The sequence below is a fragment of the Coregonus lavaretus genome (assembly GCF_964263955.1).
Source record: "Coregonus lavaretus genome assembly, chromosome: 36".
NCBI lineage: Eukaryota > Metazoa > Chordata > Actinopteri > Salmoniformes > Salmonidae > Coregonus > Coregonus lavaretus.
In genome coordinates, this window is record NC_140023.1 from 6,318,963 (window position 1) to 6,346,049 (window position 27,087).

The 27,087-nt window shown below is 41.5% G+C and overlaps 1 protein-coding gene across 1 annotated transcript in view; it reads left to right on the top strand.

Moving 5' to 3' along the window:
* Positions 1-27,087, top strand: part of LOC311110796 (pro-neuregulin-3, membrane-bound isoform-like) — a gene marked incomplete at both ends in the record, with an annotated part of 437,403 nt that overhangs the window by 402,876 nt on the left and 7,440 nt on the right. The window contains 2 exons of the mRNA XM_084153362.1: positions 9,569-9,684; positions 22,505-22,690. Of these exons, the coding sequence (XP_084009488.1) occupies positions 9,569-9,684; positions 22,505-22,690 (302 nt within the window). The remainder of the gene's footprint in view (positions 1-9,568; positions 9,685-22,504; positions 22,691-27,087) is intronic.

The following is a 27,087-nucleotide window of genomic DNA, read 5'->3' on the forward strand; positions in this document are numbered from 1 at the left end:
AATAAATAATGCGTACTACTCTGGAGTCATAAAAACAATTAAATACATTCAGGGGCGCAACTTTGGTTTTAGAAGTGGGGAGGACAGAAGTATTATTATTTTATTTTTTATCCAGTAGGATAAACACTCCAAACAGCGTCCGCATGGTCCTAAAGCACACAGTTGGCTCTTTTTGTATCACATTCCAATGATAAAACTGTTGGGGGAGGGGGGGGGGGGGGGGGGGGACAAAAATGCATTTTCAGAATGTGGGGGGGACGTGTCCCCAGTGAAAGTTCTGCCCCTGAATACATTTATGTAATATGGCAGGTAATGGTTCGGCTCTCGGAACAGTTCTAAGTGGTGGGTCGGGTTGCAGAGAAAAATCTGTCCTGATGTCGAGTATCGGGTGGGGCTCGGAATTGATGTGGCCCACGTGGGATGGGTGCAGCTCCAAAAAACTGTGCAGGACTGTAGTACACATATGAAGTACTGTATTTTGTTACAGAATCCTGGTATTGCTATGTTGATTTTGGATTAAACTTAATACTACTGTTATTTGTTTTAAAGGTCCAATGCAGCTGTTTTTATCTCAATATCAATCTGAAGTACCTTACTGTGATTGTTTTCCATTAAAATGGTCAAAAAGACACAAGAATAGCTTATTAACAAAGAGCCATATCTCCAGCAAGAATTTTGCTAGGACTGTCTGGGAGTGGTCTGACTGGGGAGGGGAAAACTGAAAACGTGCTTTTATTGGCAGAGAGGTTTGGAACTCTCTTTCTTATTGGTCTATTAACTAATTTACTGCATGGCCAAAACTCCATCCCACCAAAACAGGCAGAAATTTCAGTCTGCCTTTTCAAACAGCTCTTACACTAAAAGGGCATTTTCATCATTTTCACAATTTTGCAGCATTATTCCAACCTCATAGTGTGGAAATATATATATAAAACACAGAAAAATGCACTGCACTGGGCCTTTAATAACAGAATATGGCTGTTCTGTTTTCAATGCATCTTTCTAGACTGTTTTATTTCCACTGGAGTCTATTGGGAACTTATGCTAATGCAGGCAATTTGTTTCTTTTGTGCCTACCCACACATATATTGATATAGATTTTTGTCTGCAAGCTATCTGTTACCAGGATTTCACAACATGGCTGCCTGCGCGGGGGGGGGGGGGGGTCAGTGATAGTATCACACACACACCTCTACTCACTTCAACCCCCTACTCATTGTCAAATGATACGATTGCTCTAGCGTCTCGCGGTCTGGTTTTAAATCAATTGTGACCAAGGCTGCCTACCTGCCTGCAGCACTCTGTGATGGCTCACCCCTTGCTTCATGATGGCTCACCCCTCGCTTCATGATGGCTCACCCCTCGCTTCATGATGGCTCACCCCTCGCTTCATGATGGCTCACCCCTCGCTTCATGATTGCTCACCCCTCGCTTCATGATGGCTCACCCCTCACTTCATGATGGCTCACCCCTCACTTCGTGATGGCTCACCCCTCGCTTCATGATGGCTCACCCCTCACTTCGTGATTGCTCACCACTCGCTTCATGATGGCTCACCCCTCGCTTCATGATGGCTCAACCCTCGCTTCATGATGGCTCACCCCTCGTTTCGTGATGGCTCACCCCTCGCTTCGTGATGGCTCACCCCTCGCTTCGTGATGGCTCACCCCTCACTTCATGATTGCTCACCGCTCGCTTCATGATGGCTCACCCCTCGCTTCATGATGGCTCACCCCTCGCTTCGTGATGGCTCACCCCTCACTTCGTGATTGCTCACTGCTCGCTTCATGATGGCTCACCCCTCGCTTCATGATGGCTCAACCCTCGCTTCATGATGGCTCACCCCTCGCTTCGTGATGGCTCACCCCTCGCTTCGTGATGGCTCACCCCTCGCTTCGTGATGGCTCACCCCTCGCTTTGTGATGGCTCACCCCTCGCTTTGTGATGGCTCACCCCTCGGTTCATGATGGCTCACCCCTCGCCTCATGATGGCTCACCCCTCGCTTCATGATGGCTCACCCCTCGCTTCATGATGGCTCACCCCTCAGGCTACAGCATTCTGCTAGAGGAAAAAAAAATGGTCCTGACGACATCTTCACACAATACAAATCCTAAATTCTGTGTCTGCTCTGGGTGGTGTGCAGATGAAACCCGCAGGCGTATAGCGGCCACTATCTCTCCTAGATTAAAACGTCCATTACACTAACGCGCTCCCCGCTGTGCCATAACAGCCACAGCCTTGGCGTCAATGCGCAGGCCTCGCCACATCTATTACATATTGCATAACCCCTCTCTTTATTGAGATGAATACCTGGGTTGATTTCATAAAGCAGTGCTGAGGTATCTGGCTCTGTGCAAAGCCTCTGACTGGTTCTGAAAATGAGCAAAGCCTCTGATTGGTTCTTAAAAGGACTGACTGCAGGACACATCTGCTGCCTATTCCTCTTTTACCCATTAGATTAGTTCTAGAGAAAAGCATATTGGTATTGGGTGAGCAGTCTTGTGTATAGACTGTCCTAATTTTGGTCTGAAGTCCAAAGGATTAGCAGTATATTTGTTGTGAGTATCCTATACTGTATTTGTGGGTTTTCTGTCAGGACGCGTAACAAATTAACTTTAACTTTATGACCCTAGACTTTGCTTCAGTTATATCACACATATAGACATTATTCAATTCCGCATCATCAGGAATTAGTTAGTAATGCCATCCATCCAGTGTTAATTGATCCTTCTCCTGTGTGAGTTATTGTACCCTCTTAGTCAAGCTTACGGCACATTCCGTACCCTTGTGCAACAGCTAACTTTACATTTATTTTTCACATCTGGGAATAATTTATTAATGTATATATGGAAATAGTTTAGTGCCAAAAATAAGCGGTTAAATACATGTAAAAACTTTAATTTAAATATTTTCCTGATCTCTCATAAATAGGAAGGACACTTCAGAACAAACTTTGTTTTGATTTTTTGGGGGGACTATCTGTTGTTCCATGTAGTGAATCTGTTATTCAATGCGTTTGTATTGGCTAATAGCAGTAAGACCAAATTCAATGTTAAATCAATAATTTTTTTAACATATTTTTTTATACTTCAATGGGTCTTACATTTCCAAATCAAATAACCAATTGATCCTTGGTATGACCTTCTTAAAACATATGTTAGCTTAGTAGAACCCCCGCACTCAGCTTAGACAGGGCTTAGACTCTAGGGGGTTTTAAAATCTCCAGTGTGCACATCGGCATGACCAATATGAGAGACCTGTAACTTGTACGTCTACTAAAGTCACTATTGAAGAGAGCACTTGAAGTTTCTTCAAGGACCCTTTCAAAACAGTTTCTGGACAGCAAGAAAGTGACCTTCAAGGATTTCCTGCAGATCTTCTATGGCTTTATCATCCTTTTTACATCACATCTATGGTGCCTAATACTGTGCCCTCCCCCTGTCTACCCTCTTCCTGTCCATCTATGGTGCCTAATACTGTGCCCTCTTCCTGTCTACCCTCTTCCTGTCCATCTATGGTGCCTAATACTGTGCCCTCTTCCTGTCTACCCTCTTCCTGTCCATCTATGGTGCCTAATACTGTGCCCTCTTCCTGTCTACCCCCTTCCTGTCCATCTATGGTGCCTAATACTGTGCCCTCTTCCTGTCTACCCTCTTCCTGTCCATCTATGGTGCCTAATACTGTGCCCTCCCCCTGTCTACCCTCTTCCTGTCCATCAATGGTGCCTAATACTGTACCCTCCCCCTGTCTACCCTCTTCCTGTCCATCTATGGTGCCTAATACTGTACCCTCCCCCTGTCTACCCTCTTCCTGTCCATCTATGGTGCCTAATACTGTACCCTCCCCCTGTCTACCCTCTTCCTGTCCATCTATGGTGCCTAATACTGTACCCTCCCCCTGTCTACCCTCTTCCTGTCCATCTATGGTGCCTGATACTGTACCCTCTCCAGTCTACCCTCTTCCTGTCCATCTATGGTGCCTAATACTGTACCCTCCCCCTGTCTACCCTCTTCCTGTCCATCTATGGTGCCTAATACTGTACCCTCCCCCTGTCTACCCTCTTCCTGTCCACTGCTGCCAGGGATGACTTTGTCCTTTTGATAGGGAAACAGCATCAGTCCTGACTAAGTGAAGGAGACGTCATCATGACTTCTCAGCTTTATGACTAATAGCAGGATAGTGATCTCATTAGCTAGACTTTTGCTGTCTGTTCCTCGTCCTGAGCTGATCTTACTTTTGGATATTTGGACCTTGGACTCATATGGATCCTTGACTTGTACCTGGTAAATAATGAATACTGATATACATTCATCATAGCATTAATAAGGAGGTATGGCTTTCAAATACGCAACATTAAATTCATGCAGCCAGATTGAAAAAGTTACTGTAATTCAAATGTGATTTTGGATTAATCACGTCAAATGAATGTTTTGTTGTTCGCTGAATGCAATATTTATTTTCAAGTTGATGCTAATAAAGTGTTATGAAATTGCAATTACTGTCAGAAATCTAGAGACTAGAGAGGGAGAAAGGAAATGAGGATGCATGAGAAAATGTGACACGCTCTCACACAATGAGACTATGACATTTCTTATTTCAAGTACAAGACAGCAAAATAGAAAGAGCTTTGGGGTATTAAAACTACACAAGGAAGAGTTGCAGAATGCCAGAGAAAAAGAGAGAGAAACTCATGGTTTTAAAGCTTTTAAAAGAGAGCCAGACATGGCAGCAGACACGCTTCACCTCCCCTGTAATCCACCAAAACAAGACTTCCAGACTTCCACCAGCCATCCACAACAACACCGCAATTCTTTTTAAGCTGCCACTCTGTCGCCCTGTCACTCATCACTCAGCTTCCTGTATCCTGCCCTGTCATCAGTGCTTGCGGGCTGAAACTTCTTGACACACTCCGCCATGTAGATGTTAAGCAAATCGCTAATTAATATTCAGCGACATCGGCTGATGCAGTGGATTGATATCTCTAGTTTAAACTGACAGATTTTGATTGGACTCTAGGGGGTTAAAAGATGGTTCAGAGGCATATGTAGTCTTAACAATAAGGACTCATCCAGTTCTCAGTTGAAGCAACTCCAATAGTTTTCTCTGTAATTCTTGATTATCCTGTCTGCATGTACTGTTAAATGAGCTTGCCAACAAGTTAACCTGGTTGGATGCGCAAACCACCGCATTTAACCATGGCAAGGTGACTAGGAATATGGCAGAATACAAACAGTGTAGCTATTCACTCCGCAAGGCAATCAAACAACTAAAACGTCAGTAGAGACAAAGTGGAGTCGCAATTCAACGGCTCAGGCAAGAGACGTATGTAGCAGGGTCTACAGACAATCAAAGATTACAAAAGGAAAACCAGCCACGTCGCTGAGACCGACGTCTTGCTTCCGGACAAGCTAAACACCTTCATCGCCCGCTTTGAGGATAACACAGTGCCACCGACGCGGCCCGCTACCAAGGACTGTGGGCTCTCCTTCTTCGTGGCCAACGTGAGTAAAACATTCAAACGTGTTAACCGTTGCAAGGCTGCCGGCCCAGACGGCATCCCCAGCCGCGTCCTCAGAGCATGAGCAGACCAGCTGGCTGGTGTGTTTACGGACATATTCAATCTCTCCCTATCCCAGTCTGCTGTCCCCACATGCTTCAAGATGGCCACCATTTTTCCTGTACCCAAGAAAGCAAAGGTAACTGAATTAAAATACTATCGCCCTGTAGCACTCACCTCTGTCATCATGAAGTGCTTTGAGAGACTAGTCAAGGATCATATCACCTCTACCTTACCTGCCACCCTAGACCCACTTCAATTTGCTTACCGCCCCAATAGATCCACAGACAATCGCCATCACTCTGCACACTGCCCTATCCCATCTGGACAAGAGGAATACCTATGTAAGAATGCAGTTCATTGACTATAGCTCAGCATTCAACACCATAGTACCCTCCAAGTTCATCATTAAGCACGAGGCCCTGGGTCTGAACCCCGCCCTGTGCAACTGGGTCCTGGACTTCCTGACGGGCCGCCCCCAGGTGGTGAAGGTAGGAAACAACATCTCCACTTCGATGATCCTCAACACTGGGGCCCCACAAGGGTGCGTGCTCAGCCCAATTCCTGTACTCCCTGTTCACCCATGACTGCGTGGACAAGCACGCCTCCAACTCAATCATCAAGTTTGCAGACGACACAACAGTAGTAGGCTTGATTACCAACAATGACAAGACAGCCTACAGGGAGGAGGTGAGGGCTCTGGGAGTGTGGTGCCAGGAAAATAACCTCTCACTCAACGTCATCAAAACAAAGGAGATGATCGTGGACTTTAGGAAACAGCTGAGGGTGCACCCCCCTATCCACATTGACGGGACCGCAGTGGAGAAGGTGGAAAGCTTCAAGTTCCTTGGCGTACACATCACTGACAAACTGAAATGGACCACCCACAAAGACAGAGTGGTGAAGAAGGCGCAACAGAGCCTCTTCAACCTCAGGAGGCGAAATACATTTGGTTTGGCACATAAAACCCTCACAAACCTCTACACAATTGAAAGCATCCTGTCGGGCTGTATCACCGCCTGGTACGGCAACTGCACCGCCCGCAACCACAAGGCTCCCCAGAGGGTGGTGCGGTCTGCACAACGCATTACCTGGGGAAAACTACCCTCCCTCCTGGACACCTACAGCACCCGAATACACAGGAAGGCCAAAAAGATCATCAAAGACATCAACCACCCGAGCCACTGCCTGTTCACCCCGCTATCGTCCAGAAGGCGAGGTCAGTACAGGTGCATCAAAGCTGGGACCGAGAGACTGAAAAACAGCTTCTATCTCAAGTCCATCAGACTGTTAAACAGCCATCACTAGCACATTAGAGGCTGCTGCCTATAGACATAGACTAGAAATCACTGGCCACTTTAAGAAATGGAACACTAGTTACTTTAATAATGTTTACATATCTTGCATTACTCATCTCATATGTATATACTGTATTCTATACTACTCTAATGTATCTTAGTCCATGCTGCTCTAACATCGTTTGTCCATATATGTACAGTTGAAGTCGGAAGTTTACATACACTTAGGTTGGAGTCATTAAAACTCGTTTTTCAACCACTCCACAAATTTCTTGTTAACAAACTATAGTTTTGGCAAGTCGGTTAGGACATCTACTTTGTGCATGACACAAGTAATTTTTCCAACAATTGTTTACAGACAGATTATTTCACTTATAATTCACTGTATCACAATTCCAGTGGGTCAGAAGTTTACTGTGCCTTTAAACATCTTGGAAAATTCCAGAAAATGATGTCATGGCTTTAGAAAATTCTGATAGGCTAATTGACATAATTTGAGTCAATTGGAGGTGTACCTGTGGATGTATTTCAAGGCCTACCTTCAAACTCAGTCCCTCTTTGCTTGACATCATGGGAAAATCTAAAGAAATCAGCCAAAAAAATTGTAGACCTCCACAAGTCTGGTTCATCCTTGGGAGCAATTTCCAAATGCCTGAAGGTACCACGTTCATCTGTACAAATAATAGTACGCGAGTATAAACACCATGGGACCACGCAGCCATCATACCGCTCAGGATGGAGACGCTTTCTGTCTCCTAGAGATGAACGTACTTTGGTGTGAAAAGTGCAAATCAATCCCAGAACAACAGCAAAGAACCTTGTGAAGATGCTGGAGGAAACAGGTACAGAAGTATCTATATCCACAGTAAAACGAGTCCTATATCGACATAACCTGAAAGGCCGCTCAGCAACGAAGAAGCCACTGCTCCAAAACCGCCATAAAAAAGCCAGACTATGGTTTGCAACTGCACATGGGGACAAAAATCGTACTTTTTGGAGAAATGTCCTCTGGTCTGATGAAACAAAAATAGAACTGTTTGGCCATAATGACCATCGTTATGTTTGGAGGAAAAAGGGGGAACTTGCAAGCTGAAGAACACCATCCCAACCGTGAAACACGGGGGTGGCAACATCATGCTGTGGGGGTGCTTTGCTGCAGGAGGGATTGGTGCACTTCACAAAATAGATGGCATCATGAGGAAGGAAAATTATGTGGATATATTGAAGCAACATCTCAAGACATCAGTCAGGAAGTTAAAGCTTGGCTGCAAATGGGTCTTCCAAATGGACAATGACCCCAAGCATACTTCCAAAGTTGTGGCAAAATGGCTTAAGGACAACAAAGTCAAGGTATTGGAGTGACCATCACAAAGCCCTGACCTCAATCCTATAGAAAATGTGTGGGCAGAACTGAAAAAGCGTGTGCGAGCAAGGAGGCCTACAAACCTTTTTACTAGGATTAAATGTCAGGAATTGTGAAAAACTGAGTTTAAATGTATTTGGCTAAGGTGTATGTAAACTTCCGACTTCAACTGTATATATGCTTAATTCATTCCTTACTTAGATTTGTGTGTTCTGTGAAAATGTTAGATATTACTTGTTAGATATTACTGCAATGTCGGAGCTAGAAGCACAAGCATTTCACTACACCGGCAAATAACATCTGCTAAACACGTGTATGTGTCCAATAAAATTTGATTTGATTTGCATGAGTCCATCTATTTAACCCCGATTCTTACACCCATATTGGCACCATTTAAATTTGACCTAGTAATATTTCCATTGTGTCAGCAAATTAATTATTGGAGCTTTATTATCTCTAATGGCTCTCAGTGTGAGGAATTACCATTAAATCATGTTTACGCTCCAGGCTCTGGATGACAACAATAAAACAAATTAGATAAATTATTTAATATCATCTTATCTTGGATTAATGCATGGGGCAGCAGGTAGCTTAGTGGTTAAGAGCGTTGTGCCAGTAACTGAAAGGTTGCTGGTTCTAATCCCCGACTAGGTGAAAAATCTGTTGATGTGCCCTTGAGCAAGGCACTTAACCCTAATTGCTTCTGTAAGTCGCTCTGGATAAGAGCGTCTGCTAAATGACGTAAATGTAAAATGTGCCTGGTGTGAGTGTTGCACACGCCATCAGGGATAGTGGTACCAGGAACCTCCTTGGCTTAATCTGCTGTCTGTCCGGGTATAATATCAAATTATACTCTGCTCCTCTACACCAGTCCTTTATCAACTATCTGCACTCCTCTGCTACACTTGAGATGTATAGCTCTACTTCTCTTTCACTCTCTCTTCTGTTCTCACTCATTGACATAGAAAGAGTGGAATAGATAGAGAGCAGGAATGCCATTGAAATTCCTGTAGTCATTCTTCTCTTGTCATGTAACGGTCTACCTCATGCTGTGGCACTCAAATGGGGAAGGTGTGTGAGCGTACTGAGTTATGTATATGAGTAATATAAATCTTTAGATATGACTCCAAAGGAACATGACCATTCCATACTGACTGGAAACGGAGTGATAAAAATATGAAATGTGTGCTTAGCTATCTGCATAGTCCAAACTTTATTGTATTGTATGCATAAACATGCAATATGATCTGTATAATCGATATGAGCCGTATAATCAATATAATCCGTGTAATGCAGTTGTAGGTTATAACCTGCACGTGAGTACATTTATGTCTTTGTTGATTTTGCAGTATTGTAAGAGGTCCTCCCAGCCACATGAGGGAGCTGTCTGGGAGTCCAGCTTTGCCCAGTGCAACACCACCCCTACCAACAACTCCAGAGGTCCAGGCACAGCAAAATACTACAGGTATGATACCCTCACATAGAACTCAGTGTTCTGAATGATGAACACTTCTCTGTGGAACATCTTTCAGGGACAACGAATAATAATGATTATTATAATAATGTGATATGAAGTTTAGTTCAATGTCCCTTACAGTAATTCACTGAGACGCAGTGAAGAGAGAAATCAAATTAACCATATTACAGCGCAGCCAAAGATAATTGTAGATTTATTGAATGCTTTAAACAAAGAATTATAGTAATTACAATTGGTGATACACATGTTAATGTGCATATCTGTAACCGGGCTGAACATGCCAGCGAAGAGTCAGAGCTCTGACTCCAACCACATGACATGTTCTTTAAGAGCCAATTGCTGCATTACAATGAGTTCATATCCACATTGTAGAATAGTGACTTAACTCTTTATAATACATTAGCTTCTTGGAAGACCACATATTTACTGTAGGCTATTGATGTATAACTCTGTAGACTTACATTACCCAAAAGCCCATGTGATTCAAATGTGATTCTATGTCGTGATTCTATGGGGCTTTTTTGGCAACAGCCTTGGCTGTGAATCCCGTGTAATAGAATAGCGAGAGCTACACAGCAAAAAGTCCAGTGTTGAATTAACTCCCACAGAGTTGATTTCAACACTTTTTGAGGGTTTACATAGGTCCACACTCTCCAGAGTTAAATTAACACTTTCAAAATAGTTAAACATTTAACACTCTGCCAGAGTTCCTTTTTTAACTTGCAAAACAGAGTTAAAGTAACACTAAGGGATTAGACAACTAACACTGCTCCGAGTTAATTTTTTTAAACTATTTGTTTAGTGTTAATTTCACTCCCTAAAGTGTCAATTATCTACACTGAAATTTTTTTAAAAATGAATTGTTTATTTATTCAATATTATTTATGAATTAATTTAATATATACTTATATTAATAAGATTTAATCACAATAAACAATCATTGTCAAAAACATTTATTTGTGCCTTTTCTCCCTTGCAGTCAGTTGAATTAAAACATTGTGAATGAAGGTATAATGTACATACTTTCATCTGAAACATTGTATGAGCTTTGAATATCAAACGGTTTATGAATTTTAAGCTCAGACATTTTTAGTAGACATCTTTCCGCACTTCGTAATACTCTGAATGCATGTTGATGGTCATCAAAATTCTCTGTAAATAGCTTGTTTGTCAAAAAAAAATTATTGATCTTCAACCAAAAGTACATCACTTATTTGACAAAAGACTTGCATGTCTTCTTCCATTGCACTGCAAATAACTAGTCCAGCTTTATACTCTACACCATCAACTTTAACCCAACTAGTTGAGAAAACATATTTTGACAAGATCGTTTCAAGCATTTCATTGTTGACGACATTCTCATCTCTGAAGAGAAAATATTTAATTGGCCCATACTCATTTTGTTTGAGGGTGAAGTTTTCCCAGTGATAAGCAATGGCCATCTGATGCTTTTTAGCAAGCGATTTGGTTATGTTTTTGAAATGTTTAAAACAATCTTTAAACAGCTTGTGTTTGGCCTCAAACCTCATACACCACGTATATAATAAGGGGCCAATTTTCCTTATAGAAGATGGGTAATGGATCATAAAATGATGCTTAGGTATCAAGTTTCTATGTGGATACAAGTGCTTAAATAGTTTGTGGTGGTCAACAATCAAATGCTTTAAATATATTGTCATACCTAGAGTGAGAGAAGGTGAAAAAACTATGTTCATTATTTGAAGTAACAACAGTAACAAATTCCAGTTTTTGTTTCCTGCAGGAATAATGTCACCAAACAACAGTGGGATGTTTTTCACAAGACACAATGTCTGAATTGAATTCAAACCAATGCCATTGCCAACACTCTCCAAAATAATCTTTGTAGGACGATTTTTTCGTTCTAAAAATCCATAATCAAAACCATAAATCCTGGAAAGGAAGTCCTGTTCTGACATAAAGTGTTGTGTGAGATATCCAAAAAGCAATTTGATCTCATACTGAACCACACCCTCAAGAAGATCATGCATGATATCAAATGAATAGTTATTACAAACATGGAAATACTTCAATGAATGAAGTGTAGATATTTTTTTCAAACCATAAAGTGACTTCAATTGTGGGTTTTCCTGGAGAGACTGGCAATGCATTTCAAACATATATTTTCCACGAAGGATCACCTTAGGATCATCCTCACTGTATACCGTTTGACAATCATTCTTCTCAATCAAACAAAGGCGACAGAAATGACGGCTACTGAATGACTCATTAAAACCAAGAATTGTGTGCATCCCTAGATTATCTCCAGTGATCTGACAGATTGTACCATATACCTGCTCATCTGAAAATGGAAGACTTAGCCCTTGGCTTTCTAGTTTTTTCAAATCATTTATCAACGGTTCTAGTATAACATCAAAACCATACTTGTGCAGATCTTGGGGGAAAGTTTCTTACAACAAAATAAAGAGAGCCAATTTTGTGAATTCCACGTTTGGAGCCAAGGGGATTGGCTGTTTCAAAATCATCATAGTATAGTTGGATTTGTAATGCATGTCTATCAGCTGTAAACAAAGGGTGGGTTTTAAAATAACTTCCATCAAAAAAGTCAGTATAAGTGTCAGGCTCTGATCTACACTCTTTCTTTAGCAAAACACAAATGTCTGGATTTCTGCACATATATAAAAGTATCCTTCACAGGTACTTGATCATAAGTACCGGATTTCTGATTTCGCCTGTTGTCATATCTCACTCCCAGTGTTATTTCTACTGGCTCGTCAACTCCCCATTTTTGGTGGAAGTATTTATTTTGTTTCCATTCTGTATTTAGATTTGTGAACGGGTTTTCATAATCTTCAAAATATTCATTTATCACAGATATGTTGGTGTCAGTTATAGGTAAAGCAGAAATAGCTGTATGCTTTGCTTGTGAGCGAATCTCACTTGTTAGTTCTTCCTAATCTCCTACAATTGAGGATACCAAACTGTTGGAATTCCCACTCCCCTGTAATTTGGCCACGATGGATGCACACATTTCTTTAGTTGGATCTTTAGTAAGTCCTGAATCATTGCTCTCAGAATAAACACTGGAAGAGTTACATTGATTTTGTGGATTAAATGTGTCCTCCAAAGCATGTGCCTGAGATGAAGTTGCAACTGGCTCACTAGATGAACATGCAACAGTTGAAGTTTGAGCAATTTGCTGAACATTACTATGAACACTATTAAGGTGCTTCTGAAAACCTGTATATGTTAGGAACTGATGCCTACAGCCTTGCTGAGAACAAAACAATTTGAACTTGGGTCCAGGATAGTAACCATGTTCAACACTTAAATGTGAAATCAACTGTAATATTTCTGACACATGAAACAGGTCAACATTATTATAGCGTCTTACTCACAGGGTGAGAGTGCTACTGGCTGGTTAAGCAGTCTCGCTCTCAAGTCTTTAACTCTGGGTGACTCCTTCATTTTCCCCATATCAATGTTATACATTGTTGTCTGCAGGAATGTGTAAAAATTCACAAGTGCCACATCGTAAGACAAATTAAACACAAAATGTTCTTTGAAAAGTTCATCACATGCCCCGAGGGAGCGGTTTGCCTTGCATGGGATGAGACGCTTATCCATTGTGATGTAGAAGCTCTCAATCCTGCTCTTCTGACGCCCAACAGCGAGGAGGTACGGCTGCCGACCCTGCTGGTTGCGGAGATGCTCCTCCAAACTGCAGCATGACTAGGGTTGAGATCAGAAAACTGAAAATTAGACACAAGAATAATGTGCAGCCACAGAGAAAACTACATTATAGAAGTGATTATTCAAACATATTTTCATTGGCTAGTGCAAGATGGGAATGAAGACTTAATTACAATTCCATCCACTTTTTAACAACCCTCATTTACATATGTGGCTAAGAAGGTGACGTGACAAATTATTATAATCACCTTAATAATATAATTACCTTATGAAAGACAACAAGTCTCTCAACTGCATCACATGCACTAATTTTTGGAGACTTCAGTCCCCCTAGAGGTGGTGGAAGGAGATGTAACAGCAACAACGGGGAAGCCATTTCTTGGTCGTAGGCTGAGGACAAAGAGTCACAAGAATTAACTGAAAACTCTTCAAATGTAATACTTTTCAAGTTTGAATGAGAACAGGGAGGCATTATGAGAACGTTTTGAACCGTCATCCATCTATTAGTCACATTTATCCCAAAAATCAGATCAACGTTCAGAGATACACAGAATAAACAAATGAAATATTATTGCAGTTATAGTTTAACTGCAATTATAGCAAGTTTATTAAAATTAAAACAACACTTGTTGCCTCATCGAGATCACTTCCTGGGGGACTTTCTGCTGACTGCACCAAGCGACACAACTCTGGTGTTGAGGTGAGCCGCTTAGACTCTTTTATGACATTTGGCTTGAAGAACAAATCCAATTTCTGAAGAAGCCTGGAGGATGTGTCGTCATCAAATAGGAGAGTGAAGTCTTGGTCCACCTTTAAGAAAGAAGATATTAAACTACTACTACTACTTCAGGAAATACTTTCAAATTTCAAGCCATTCTAAACATCTCATCCCAAACTTACCAATCCTTTTGTATCCAGGAATCTTGGGAAGCTGGAGAGGATATCAACACTTCTGCCTGGGTCATTAACGAGCTTCTGACGGTGCTGAAAGGTCTCTCTCATCTTCTGGATAATCAGGGAATTGTCTGTGTATGGTTGAGCAAAGACATGACTTTTCACCATCAAGCTACCTTTCAACATTAACAGTCCTTTGGAAATTTGGGCCCCCTGGAGAAAAGTCAATTGGGCTATTTGGTGGCAGTGCAGATCCTCGACGAATCTTCCTCTGGACTGTTTTCAGACGCCAAGAAATGTATCCTGTGCTGCTTGCAGCATCATAGAAGTGTTCCTGAAATGAAAAAAATATGAAAAGAAATGCGTTGTCATACCAGGCTCATGAGAAATCTCACGGAATTCAAATATCAATGTCGTCCACACAGTTTTGTGTCACAACATGACATGAAAGAGTTAACAATAATAATGCCTATTACATAGCCCTTCTTGGAGTATGGATCCTTGAGGGAAGGGAACAACATCACTATCCCACGTGCATAATCTTCTCTGATTGCTTTAGTGGGGTGGTGCCTGAGAGGAGATATTAAATTAGTACATTTATGCAATGGCCATGCAGTTATTTGGCACAAATAAAAACAATGTGAAACAAACATACCCATAATTGTCAATCATGTGAGCCACCAGGATGTTAACCATTTTTCTTCTTGCAGCATCTGTTAGGGTTTCTGTTGTTTGGTACTCCTGTAGTACTTCTTCACCCCCAGACTTGCCTCTTAGCACAGCTTCAATCAACTAATAAAAAACAAAAACATTAGAATACAAAACATGGTGATAAATAGCTTTTCTAGAGACTCAGAGTGAAAAAATGTGAAAGCATTAAGAAACCTGTTCAGCAGACACAGCATCACGTGTATACTCAATTCTTTGTCTCTTGCTAGGGACCTCATCTAGGATTATAGATGATGCACTTGAGCTGAAGCTTGAGTCAGACGTCTCAGAAGCAGAAGACAAGGAGAAATCAGAGAATTCTAAAGGAATAGAAAAAATTCAAATAATTATATTATGTAAGGTGTAAAGTGCTTTATTATACCTGCCTTGATATCTCACCCTGATCTGAGAATACTGTCAGCACCACATTGCCTTGTCCAACGAGGTCGCTGAATATTTCTGCATCAACTTCTGTCCCTGTTGCATCCTTGTATATAACTTTTGCATCAGGTGGCAGGCAAAATCTCTCGATGACTGGAAAAGATAGTAAGGTCAAACTGAATGTGCCTTTGAAGTCAGCACTGTTTCTTGCCTCACAGCCAATAACTGTTCACGTTAAATACATACTTCCACCACTGTATAATCCTTAAATAGACCTAGAGCATTTTCCCTCACATAACCCATTCCCTCTTAAGTCCAAATTTAAAAATTGATGATTGGCTTTTTTATTGACTGTTTTGGTGTATATTAATACTTTACACTCTATGAAGCACACATTACAGAACTGAAAATGATTAGCAATTTAACCCCATTTACCGTATAGAAGAGTCTGATAAAGGCATGTAAAGAAATCAGAATCGACAACATTAAGGAGCTTGCACTTGCAGCTTTTAAAAGAACATGGGTGTGTTTTAAAACCTTTTTAATAAGCCATGCTAACCGTTTTCATGGAATTGCATAAAGTCAAACCGTCCTTCATCCTCATCCAGCTTCACATATTTCTGCTGTTGGCTGTACTTCACCTGGACCAGCATTTTGACTGAGACATGCAAGGAAGTTTGACAAAGTAAATAAACATTTTTTTATTTTATTTTAATTTTTGTATTTCACCTTTATTTAACCAGGTAAACCAGTTGAGAACAAGTTCTCATTTACAACTGCGACCTGGCCAAGATAAAGCAAAGCAGTGCGATAAAAACAACAACAGAGAGTTACATATGGGGTAAAACAAAACAAAGTCAAAAATACAACAGAAATACATATAATATACAGTGTGTGCAAATTTAGCAAGTTATGGAGGTAAGGCAATAAAATAGGCTATAGTGCAAAATAATTACAATTAGTATTAACACTGGAATGATAGATGTGCAAGAGATGATGTGCAAATAGAGATACTGGGGTACAAATGAGCAAAATAAATAGTTGGGCGGGCTAATTTCAGATGGGCTGTGTACAGGTGCAGTGATCGGTAAGGTGCTTTGACAACTGATGCTTAAAGTTAGTGAGGGAGATAAGTGTCTCCAGCTTCAGAGATTTTTGCAATTTGTTCCCGTCATTGGCAGCAGAGAACTGGAAGGAATTGCGGCCAAAGGAGGTGTTGGCTTTGGGGATGACCAGTGAGATATACCCGCTGGAGCGCAGACTACGGGTGGGTGTTGCTATGGTGACCAATGAGCTAAGATAAGGCGGGGATTTGCCTAGCAGTGATTTATAGATGGCCTGGAGCCAGTGGGTTTGGCGACGAATATGTAGTGAGGACCAGCCAACAAGAGCGTACAGGTCACAGTGGTGGGTATTATATGGGGCTTTGGAGACAAAACGGATGGCACTGTGATAGACTACATCCAATTTGCTGAGTAGAGTGTTGGAGGCTATTTTGTAAATGACATCGCCGAAGTCAAGGATCGGTAGGATAGTCAGTTTTACGAGGGCATGTTTGGCAGCATGAGTGAAGGAGGCTTTGTTGCGAAATAGGAAACCGATTCTAGATTTAACTTTGGATTGGAGATTCTTAATGTGAGTCTGGAAGGAGAGTTTACAGTCTAACCAGACACCTAGATATTTGTAGTTGTCCACATACTCTAGGTCAGACCCGTCGAGAGTAGTGATTCAAGTCGGGTGGGCGGGTGCAAGCAGCGTTCGGTTGAAGAGCATGCATTTAGTTTTACTAGTGTTTAAGAGCAGTTGGAGGCTACTGAAGGAGTGTTGTATGGAATTGAAGCTCGTTTGGAGGTTTGTTAACACAGTGTCCAATGAAGGGCCAGATGTATACAAAATGGTGTCGTCTGCGTAGAGGTGGATCTGAGAGTCACCAGCAGCAAGAGCGACGTCATTGATATACACAGAGAAAAGAGTCGGCCCAAGAATTGAACCCTGTGGCACCCCCATAGAGACTGCCATAGGTCCAGACAACAGGCCCTCCGATTTGACACATTGAACTCTATCTGAGAAGTAGTTGGTGAACCAGGCGAGGCAGTCATTTGAGAAACCAAGGCTATTTAGTCTGCCAATAAGAATGCGGTGGTTGACAGAGTCGAAAGCCTTGGCCAGGTCAATGAAAACGGCTGCACAGTACTGTCTATTATCGATCGCGGTTATAATATCGTTTAGGACCTTGAGCGTGGCTGAAGTGCACCCATGACCAGCTCGGAAACCGGATTGCATAGCGGAGAAGGTACGGTGGGATTCGAAATGGTCGGTGATCTGTTTGTTGACTTGGCTTTCAAAAACTTTTGAAAGGCAGGGCAGGATGGATATGGGTCTGTAACAGTTTGGATCTAGAGTGTCACCCCCTTTGAAGAGGGGGATGACCGCGGCAGCTTTCCAATCTCTGGGATCTCAGACGTTACGAAAGAGAGGTTGAACAGGCTAGTAATAGGGGTTGCGACAATTTCGGCAGGCTAGTTTTAGAAAGAAAGGGTCCAGATTGTCTAGCCCAGATGATTTGTAGGGGTCCAGATTTTGCAGCTCTTTTAGAACATCAGCTGTCTGGATTTGTGTGAAGGAGAAGCGGGGGGGGCATGGGCAAGTTGCAGCGGAGGGTGCAGAGCTGGTGGCCGGGGTAGTGGTAGCCAGGTGGAAAGCATGGCCAGCCGTAGCAAAATGCTTGTTGAAATTCTCGATTATTGTAGATTTATCGGTGGTGATAGTGTTTCCTAGCCTCAGTGCAGTGGGCAGCTGGGAGGAAGTGCTCTTATTTTCCATGGACTTTACAGTGTCCCAAAACTTTTTGGAGTTAGTGCTACAGGATGCAAATTTCTGTTTGAAAAAGTTAGCCTTTGCTTTCCTAACTGCTTGTGTATATTGGTTCCTAACTTCCCTGAAAAGTTGCATATCGCGGGGGCTATTTGATGCTAATGCAGTACGCCACAGGATGTTTTTGTGCTGGTCAAGGGCAGTCAAGTCTGAGGAGAACCAGGGGCTATATCTGTTCTTAGTTCTGTATTTTTTGAATGGGGCATGTCTATTTAAGATTGAGAGGAAATTACTTTTAAAGAACAACCAGGCATCCTCTACTGACGGAATGAGATCTATATCCATCCAGGATACCTGGGCCAGGTCAATTAGGAAGGCCTGCTCGCTGAAGTGTTTTTGGGAGCGTTTGACAGTGATGAGGGGTGGTCGTTTGACCGCGGACCCGTTACGGACGCAGGCAATAAGGCAGTGATCGCTGAGATCCTGGTTGAAGACAGCGGAGGTGTATTTAGAGGGTAAGTTAGTCAGGATGATATCTATGAGGGTACCCATGTTTACGGATTTAGGGTTGTACCTGGTAGGTTCGTTGATAATTTAATTTAAAGGAAGAACGGTAAAGATTAAAGCTAAGTCGACAGTGTTACACAATTTTTGGTGACCCATCAGATTATTTGACCTGCACTGTTGGAAAAAGTACTAATTTTCAGAAAATCGCGCTGTGACTGAGATATTAAAATGCTGCTTATGCATTGACTCATCAGTATTTAATGATGCACTTAAATGTTTAATAAATGTTTAATATATTAGTCACAGCCCGATTTCCTGCTAATTTTGTACTTTAGCTTTAACTTAGTAATTTCAGTACAATTAACTGGTAATACTTATATACTTTTACTTAAGTAAATGATCTGAGTACTTTTCCCAACACTGCAGGTCATAGAATCTGATGGGTCACCAAATACAGTGGTACGCTGGTCACACAGACAACTAAACACGTGAAACACCGTCTGCATGTTGGGACATGTTTTTTGCGGCCCCTTTGATGTTCAAAGTGAAGGGGGGAAAAATACGTTAGCTCCAGCCTCAAACAAGATTTTATACAGTAAAAAAACATAACGCTTTGTTTTTCCTTTATTAAATCATAATTTATAAAGTTGGAGACGGTTTAAGTAACAAACTTTTAGCTAGCTTACCATACACTTCTAGCTAGCTAATCACCAGGACAAATTTGCTGCTCAGTCCTGGCAACAAACACAGTTTTGTTAGGCATATATTCTCTGTAGATGTTTCATTGTTCATACTGAAATTCTCAGCATCAATTTATAATTGTTTCAGTAATTTGAGTTAATTGCACTTACCGTGTAGTACTGCATGGGAGGGAGAAATGGCGCCGACTTGTCTCCTCTGTCTCCAACCGAAGAAGTGAAATGCATGGGCGGAGCTTAATTACATCTCTGCGGAGTTGGGTTAACACTGACCGGATCAACTCTGTCAAATAACTCCAACACTGAACACCATTTAAATCAGAATGTGTTAAAATTACACTCTGGGAGTGAAAATCAACTCAGAAATGTTTAACCCTGAAATTTCAAAACTCCAATTTTTGCTGTGTATATCTCTGTGAACAGCTAGTCCTTCACATTACAATGAAGTCCAATCACAGTCAAGCTGATATCTCTCACTCAGAGGCCCGACATCCATCATTAACTTCTCAGTGGTATTTCCTGCTTTCGTATTCCACTTCTATTCAGTGAGCTGCATGTGAGCTGGGACCCAGGGAATGCTATTGACTTCACATGATTTCAGGACTAGGGAAACCACACTCACTCATATAGCATTGTGAATTTCCCCAGCCACCAACCTGCCTGCATAATTACAAGGTCATTACGGTGGCTATAGAGATCCACCTTTCCTTGTCAGAGTGTGTATATGTGTGTGTGTGTGTGCGTGCATGTGTGTGTGTGTTTGCATTGCGTGCGTGTTTGTTTGTTGGGATTACAGATAACTAAATCCTTTTGTGTCTGTTTGGCTTAATCCACACCCGCCTTCTTTCTTACACTTTAAGCTCCAACAACAATTTGATTCCCCCTCTGGTTTTGTTGGTGGCTGGATTGTAAATTGTTTGCTTACAGTCCTTGCCCTTGCCATAAGTGATGTCTATAGGATCATGTCAGTTTGTATGATTGCACTTGTGTCGGTTTAGGGAGGATTTGGATAAAGTTTTCAGCAAATTAAAGTGAAGATATTTCCAAAATAGCTTGAAACTTGACAAGCTCTTGAGTGGGTTTTGTGTGGAGGGAACCCTTGAACTATAGTTGCCACAGTGCTCTAGTAGCAGCCTTAGTGGAGGAATATGTACATATTTTGTTATGTTGAAGTGTTTTTAATTGTGTGTTTTTTTATCAGCTGTTTTGTTTCTGAACATTGAGTTTTATTGCAAATTTCTGGTGGTTTTGACCCACGGATTAGACTGGCAGGTCATTTATTTTGTTGGCTAGCTAGCTGGCTAATTATTTTTGTTCGAATTATGCATCTGGACACTGTACCAACTGTTTTGTTTCACCTGGCTGCTGGTTCCTGATCTTTTGAAAACATCAATTGAAGAGTCACCTGAAGCTTGAGAGGAATGGGAGATACAGTAGAGGAATGCAGTGCTGAGGCAGAGGGCTCATAATGAGGACGACTAGCTACTACTCTGAACTGTGTGTGGTGAGATTTCTGGCGCCCAGAGCTGCTGAGACATCACCAAGTGGGTGCCATACATTGTGAAGGAGGAGCAGTCCAGTGGCTACACGACTCAGGCTGGTTCCCAGAGTAGCCCTGTACAAGATTGTCATCAGACTCTTCATCAACCATCTCCCTGACCACCTTCCTCTGATCAAGCCATGAACTGTCCCTCTCCATCTTTGGAGGATGCATGCATTCAAAGACTTGGCCTCTATTGCTTGATCTACCTAACTATAGCTAGGCTACACATTATGATGTATTGGTTGATCTAGCTAACTATATCTAGGCTACTCATGATGATGTATTGGTTGATTTAACTAACTATAGCTAACTATAGCAAGGCTACACATTATGATGTATTGGTTGATCTAGCTAACTATATCTAGGCTACTCATGATGATGTATTGGTTGATTTAACTAACTATAGCTAACTATAGCAAGGCTACACATTATGATGTATTGGTTGATCTAGCTAACTATATCTAGGCTACTCATGATGATGTATTGGTTGATTTAACTAACTATAGCTAACTATAGCTAGGCTACTCATGATGATGTATTGGTTGATTTAACTAACTATAGCTAACTATAGCTAGGCTACTCATGATGATGTATTGGTTGATTTAACTAACTATAGCTAACTATAGCTAGGCTACTCATGATGATGTATTGGTTGATCTAGCTAACTATAGCCAGGCTACTCATGATGATGTATTGCTTGTTTGTTTTTTGCTTTTGAAGCGCTTTGAGATTGTTTTGAAAAGCGTTATAGAAATGTAATAAATTACTATTATTATTGTTGTGCATCACTTTGTTCTATCCCCACAACTTTGGCAGCTGGTTAGTTGCAAGGCTTATCTAGCATCAAATCAAATAGTATTTACCTGTCTATAAGCATTTAATGTGCACTGGGTTTAAACTATCAATAAATATATGATCTGGCACTGACCGAGAAGTCGTCAAAGTCCTCACTGCACATTATTAATCAATGCCTTCCCACCCCAAACCCCAATCATGTCTACACACAGCATAAACCCAGAAACCCACACTGCAGCAAGAAACAGGAGATGTGTTAGCAGAGGGACACAAAGGTTGTGTGACAGGGGAAACTCAAGTTTAATTGACTGGAGAAATGACCTGATTCCTTTTCTCCTTAGATGGATTGGCAATCAGCCACATGTTCATTTTTCTGTTCAAGTTGTTCATTTTCTGGATGAGGAACTCCTGGTGGTAAATCTTGTCATCACAGCCATGTGATGGCTCACAACAGAGGGTAGCACTTTATTTGGATAGTCCCAAGTAGATGGTTTGTAGATGGTTTGTAGATGTTCAGTAGATGTTCAATAACTGTCAACAACATTTCAACTAACTATCCACTAACCCTAGCCCTAAACCTAACCTTAACCCTTATCCTAAACCTAACCTTAACCCTTACGCTAACCCTTATTCTAACCTTAACCGTAACCTTATCAAGCATTTGCTGATCAACAGACAGCGTGTTGATAGTATGACCGTCTGTAGAGCATCTATTTGGGACTATCTAAATAAAGTGTGACCAAATCGGAAAATCAAATAATACACTTTTGATCCCTTTCCCTGTGGTTGATTTCAGAAGCGGCTCCCTGTCTCACAGTCCAGACCAGAGAAGTAGAGCCACCCACTGGTCAGTACCGCGTAGAACTCTGCCTATACCCAGGGGAAGGCTAAATCCAAATGGAGGATCCAAACATTCTGGCCCCGCCTACCAACACCTCCAGGAGTTGGAGTCGTCTGAGAGGGAGGTTGAATCATTGAGAGGGTAAATTACACTGTCGGGTTATCAGAGACATTTAGTACTGACTACATCTCAATTGTCATTCAACTTAGCAGTAATAGTGAAAATGTGTACATCATGTCCTTCAGCTTGAATACTACTTCTGCAAACTCAGAATTATTGTGTTGGTATAGTTTGTCTACCAATACGTTTTCCAAGCATAACAGATAAAACAAAGCTGTTTTTTGACATAGCAACATATCACAGAAAAACTGATTTGACACAATCCCAGATTCCCAGAGTTTAGGTACATTCAGACTGTTTCTGTTTGCTGCAGTGGTTTCAGAGTCATTATTCTCTAGCAGAGAGAGAGCACTGCTGTGTCCGTTTTGAAGAGGAGAAATGCTGCATAATGAGCCCAGCCTATCCCAGATTCCTATCCCAGGCTCCTATCCCAGGCTTCTATCCCAGGCTGTGTGGCCCTTCTGTCTGCCTCCGTCATATCACCTCCGACAGCTTTCATCTCTGATTTATGGATCCACCTGTAATCTTTAAACAAGAGTCCCTGTCTCCAAATCCCACAGGGCGACGTCTGCTTTCTCTCCTCCACTTGCTCTAGCTCTCTCTCGCTCTACTTCTCTATTTTTGTATCTTTCTCGCTCTCTCTCGCTCCCTCTCTCCATCCTGTTTCCTTTCTAGCTATCTCCTCAAGTCACCCTCTCTCTCTCTCTCTCTCTCTCTCTCTCTCTCTCTCTCTCTCTCTCTCTCTCTCTCTCTCTCTCTCTCTCTCTCTCTCTCTCTCTCTCTCTCTCTCTCTCTCTCTCTCTCTCTCTCTCATTATAAAACAGGTTGTTTGGATCCTGGATGCTGATTGATTGATAGCAGAGCCCAGGCCGTCAATTTATAAACTTAATATCTCTTGTAAAAAAGTGTCTAGACAAAATGTTTCCCTATGCTACTAGGCTAGCATTTGGTTTGCAAGGGTCTAAACCATGCTGTCTTCCTCTCCGACCTGTGGAACAATGTTGCAGTTTTTTCGCAATCTCCACCGTGCACGCATGTGAATGTGAAGAGACAAACAGCTTCTCTGAGCCAGGGGGATTCATTTATCAGGATCATTATAAGAATCAAAGAAATGTCAATAGAAACAAAGGTGAAACAAATGAAAGTGCACATAGTTTGCTGTCATTTGCAAATAGAATGGATAGAATTAGAGACCAGCCCATTTGGCTAGCAATTTCAGAATCTCAGAACTAACAACTGGCTTTTGCCCGGACTATTTTGTATGCTGGAAGGATCAAATAAAACAAATTTACTCAATATAATAACATTTTCTATGAAAATATTCAAGGGTTTTTCTTTATTTGTACTATTTTCTAAATTGTAGAATAATAGTGAAGACATCAAAACTATTAAATAACACATATGGAATCATGTAGTAACCAAAAAAGGGTTAAACAAATCAAAATATATTTGATATTTGATATTCTTCAAATAGCCACCTTTTGCCTTGATAATGGCTTTGCACGCTCTTGGCATTCTCTCAACCAGCTTCATGAGGTAGTCACCTGGAATGCATTTCAATTAACAGGTGTACCTTCTTCAAAGTCAATTTGTGGAATTTCTTTCCTTCTCAATGCGTTTGAGACAATCAATTGTGTTGTGACAAGGTAGGGGCGGTATACAGAAGATAGCCCTATTTGGTAAAAGACCAAGTCCATATTATGGCAAGAACAGCTCAAATAAGCAAAGCGAAATGACAGTCCATCATTATTTTAAGACATGAAGGTCAGTCAATCTGGAACATTTCAAGAACTTTGAAAGTTTCTTCAAGTGCAGTCGCAAAAACCATGAAGGGCTATGATGTAACTGGCTCTCATGAGGACCGCCACAGGAACGGAAGACCCAGAGTTACCTCTGCTGCAGAGGATAAGTTAATTAGAGTTACCAGCCTCTGAAATTGCAGCCCAAATAAATGCTTCACAGAGTTCAAGTAACAGACACATCTCAACATCAACTGTTCAGAGAAAACTGTGTGAATCAGGCCTTCATGGTCGAATTGCTGCAAAGAAACCACTACTAAAAGAGACCAATAAGAAGAAGAGACTTGCTTGGGCCAAATAACACAAGCAATGGACATTAGACCGGTGGAAATTTGTCCTTGGGTCTGGAGTCCAAATTTTAGATTTCTGGTTCCAACCGTCATGTCTTTATGTGGTGTGGGTGAACGGATGATCTCTGCATGTGTATTTCCAACCGTAAAGCATTTAGGAGGAGGTGTTATGGTGTGGGGGTGCCTTGCTGGTGACACACTTAACCAGCATGGCTACCACAGCATTCTGCAGCGATACGCCATCCCATGGGGTTAGTGGGAGTATCATTTGTTTTTCAACAGGACAATGACCCAAGACACCTCCAGGCTGTGTAAGGCCTCCTGTAGCTCAGTTGGTAGAGCATGGCGCTTGCAACGCCAGGGTTGTGGGTTTGATTCCCACTGGGGGGCAGTATGAAAAATGTATGCACTCACTAACTGTAAGTCGCTCTTGATAAGAGTGTCTGCTAAATGACTAAAACATGTATACCAAGAAGGAGAGTGATGGAGTACTGCATCAGATGACCTGGCCCCCACAATCACCCGACCTCAACCCAATTGAGATGGTTTGGGATGAGTTGGACCGCAGAGTGAAGGAAAAGCAGCCAACAAGTTCTCAGCATATGTGGGAACTCCTTCAAGATTGTTGGAAAAGCATTCCAGGTGACTACCTCATAAAGCTGGTTGAGAGAATGCCAAGAGTGTGCAAAGCTGTCATCAAGGCAAAGGGTGGCTACTTTGAAGAATCGCAAATATAAAATATATTTTGATTTGTTTAATACTTTCTTGGTTACTACATGATTCCATATGTGTTATTTCGTAGTTTTGATGTCTTCACTATTATTCTACAATGTAGAAAATAGTAAAAAAAATAAAGAAAAACCCTTGAATGAGTAGGTGTTCTAAAACTTTTGATCGGTAGTGTATGTCGTTAATCTTTTTTAAAATATGTTGGCAACCATTTTATAAAGCAATAAGGCCCTCGAACCTGGGAATTATTGGGAATAACATCCTCCCTTGGCTTCACCTTGGGCCTAAGAACAGCCCTTAGTCGGGAATTATCACACAATAATTCCAGAGTTTTCATGCCTTATTGCTTAAATAAAGCCTCAGAATGTGGAATGCTGCTGCCTCGCCTCTGACAAAGCTTTAGATTTCATTTCAAGAGGAGAAATTTCAGAGGCAGCTTTTTTTAAGAAGTGAAAAAAGGAAGGCTCACTGCACTCATGTTTTTTCTCCTTCTCTTTGTTTTTCTCTGTGCTGAGCAAAGATAAAAAATGAGGTTATGTTATGATGTGCAGTAAAATGGCATTAGCTCAAATGGAGTGCTTGGCCTGTCGGCTGTGGATTGTCTTTTTAATGACAGTCCTACGCTGCCCTTCCTCTCTCTTAGTTTGTCAGTGCGTGACAGAGGGAGGGATTCAGTGGGCAGCTGAACAGCGAGACCTTGACACCAGGCATGACTCACTGAAACAGACAGACTCTGTGGGGACTCAGCCAATAAAAATATCACTATCATTGGCAATTAAATAGATAGTGTTATACTGATAGACTTTTAAATGTCATAACAACATAGCAGGAACTTCTACAAAGAGGGCAATGCTTTAGAAATGTGGATAAGGTCAGTCATGTGTTACAGGGAATCTTCCAGTCAACTAATTGGTTGATATTGTAAACTCTTAGAAAAAAAGGTGCTATCTAGAACATAAAGGGTGTCCCCATAGGAGAACCCTTTGAATTACATGTAGAACCCTTTGTTCTACATGGAACCCAAAGGGTTCTACCTGAAACCAAAAAGGGTTCTCCTATGGGGACAGTGGAAGAACCCTTTTGGAACCATTTATTTTAAGAATGTAAGTCTGTCCTGTACAGTCATGGTCAAAAGTTTTGAGAATGACACAAATACTAATTTTCACAAAGTCTGCTGCCTCAGTTTTGATGATGGCAATTTGCATATACTCCAGAATGTCATGAAGAGTGATCAGATGAATTGCAATTAATTGCAAAGTCCCTCTTTGCCATGAAAATGAACTTAATCCCCAAAAAACATTTCCACTGCATTTCAGCCCTGCCACAAAAGGACCAGCTGCCATCATGTCAGTGATTCTCTCGTTAACACAGGTGAGAGTGTTGACGAGGACAAGGCTGAAGATCACTCTGTCATGCTGACTGAGTTAGAATAACAGACTGGAAGCTTTAAAAGGAGGGAAATCATTGTTCTTCCTCTGTTAACCATGGTTACCTGCAAGGAAACATGTGCCGTCATTATTGCTTTGCACAAGAAGTGCTTCACAGGCAAGGATATTGCTGCTAGTAAGATTGCACCTAAATCAACCATTTATCGGATCAT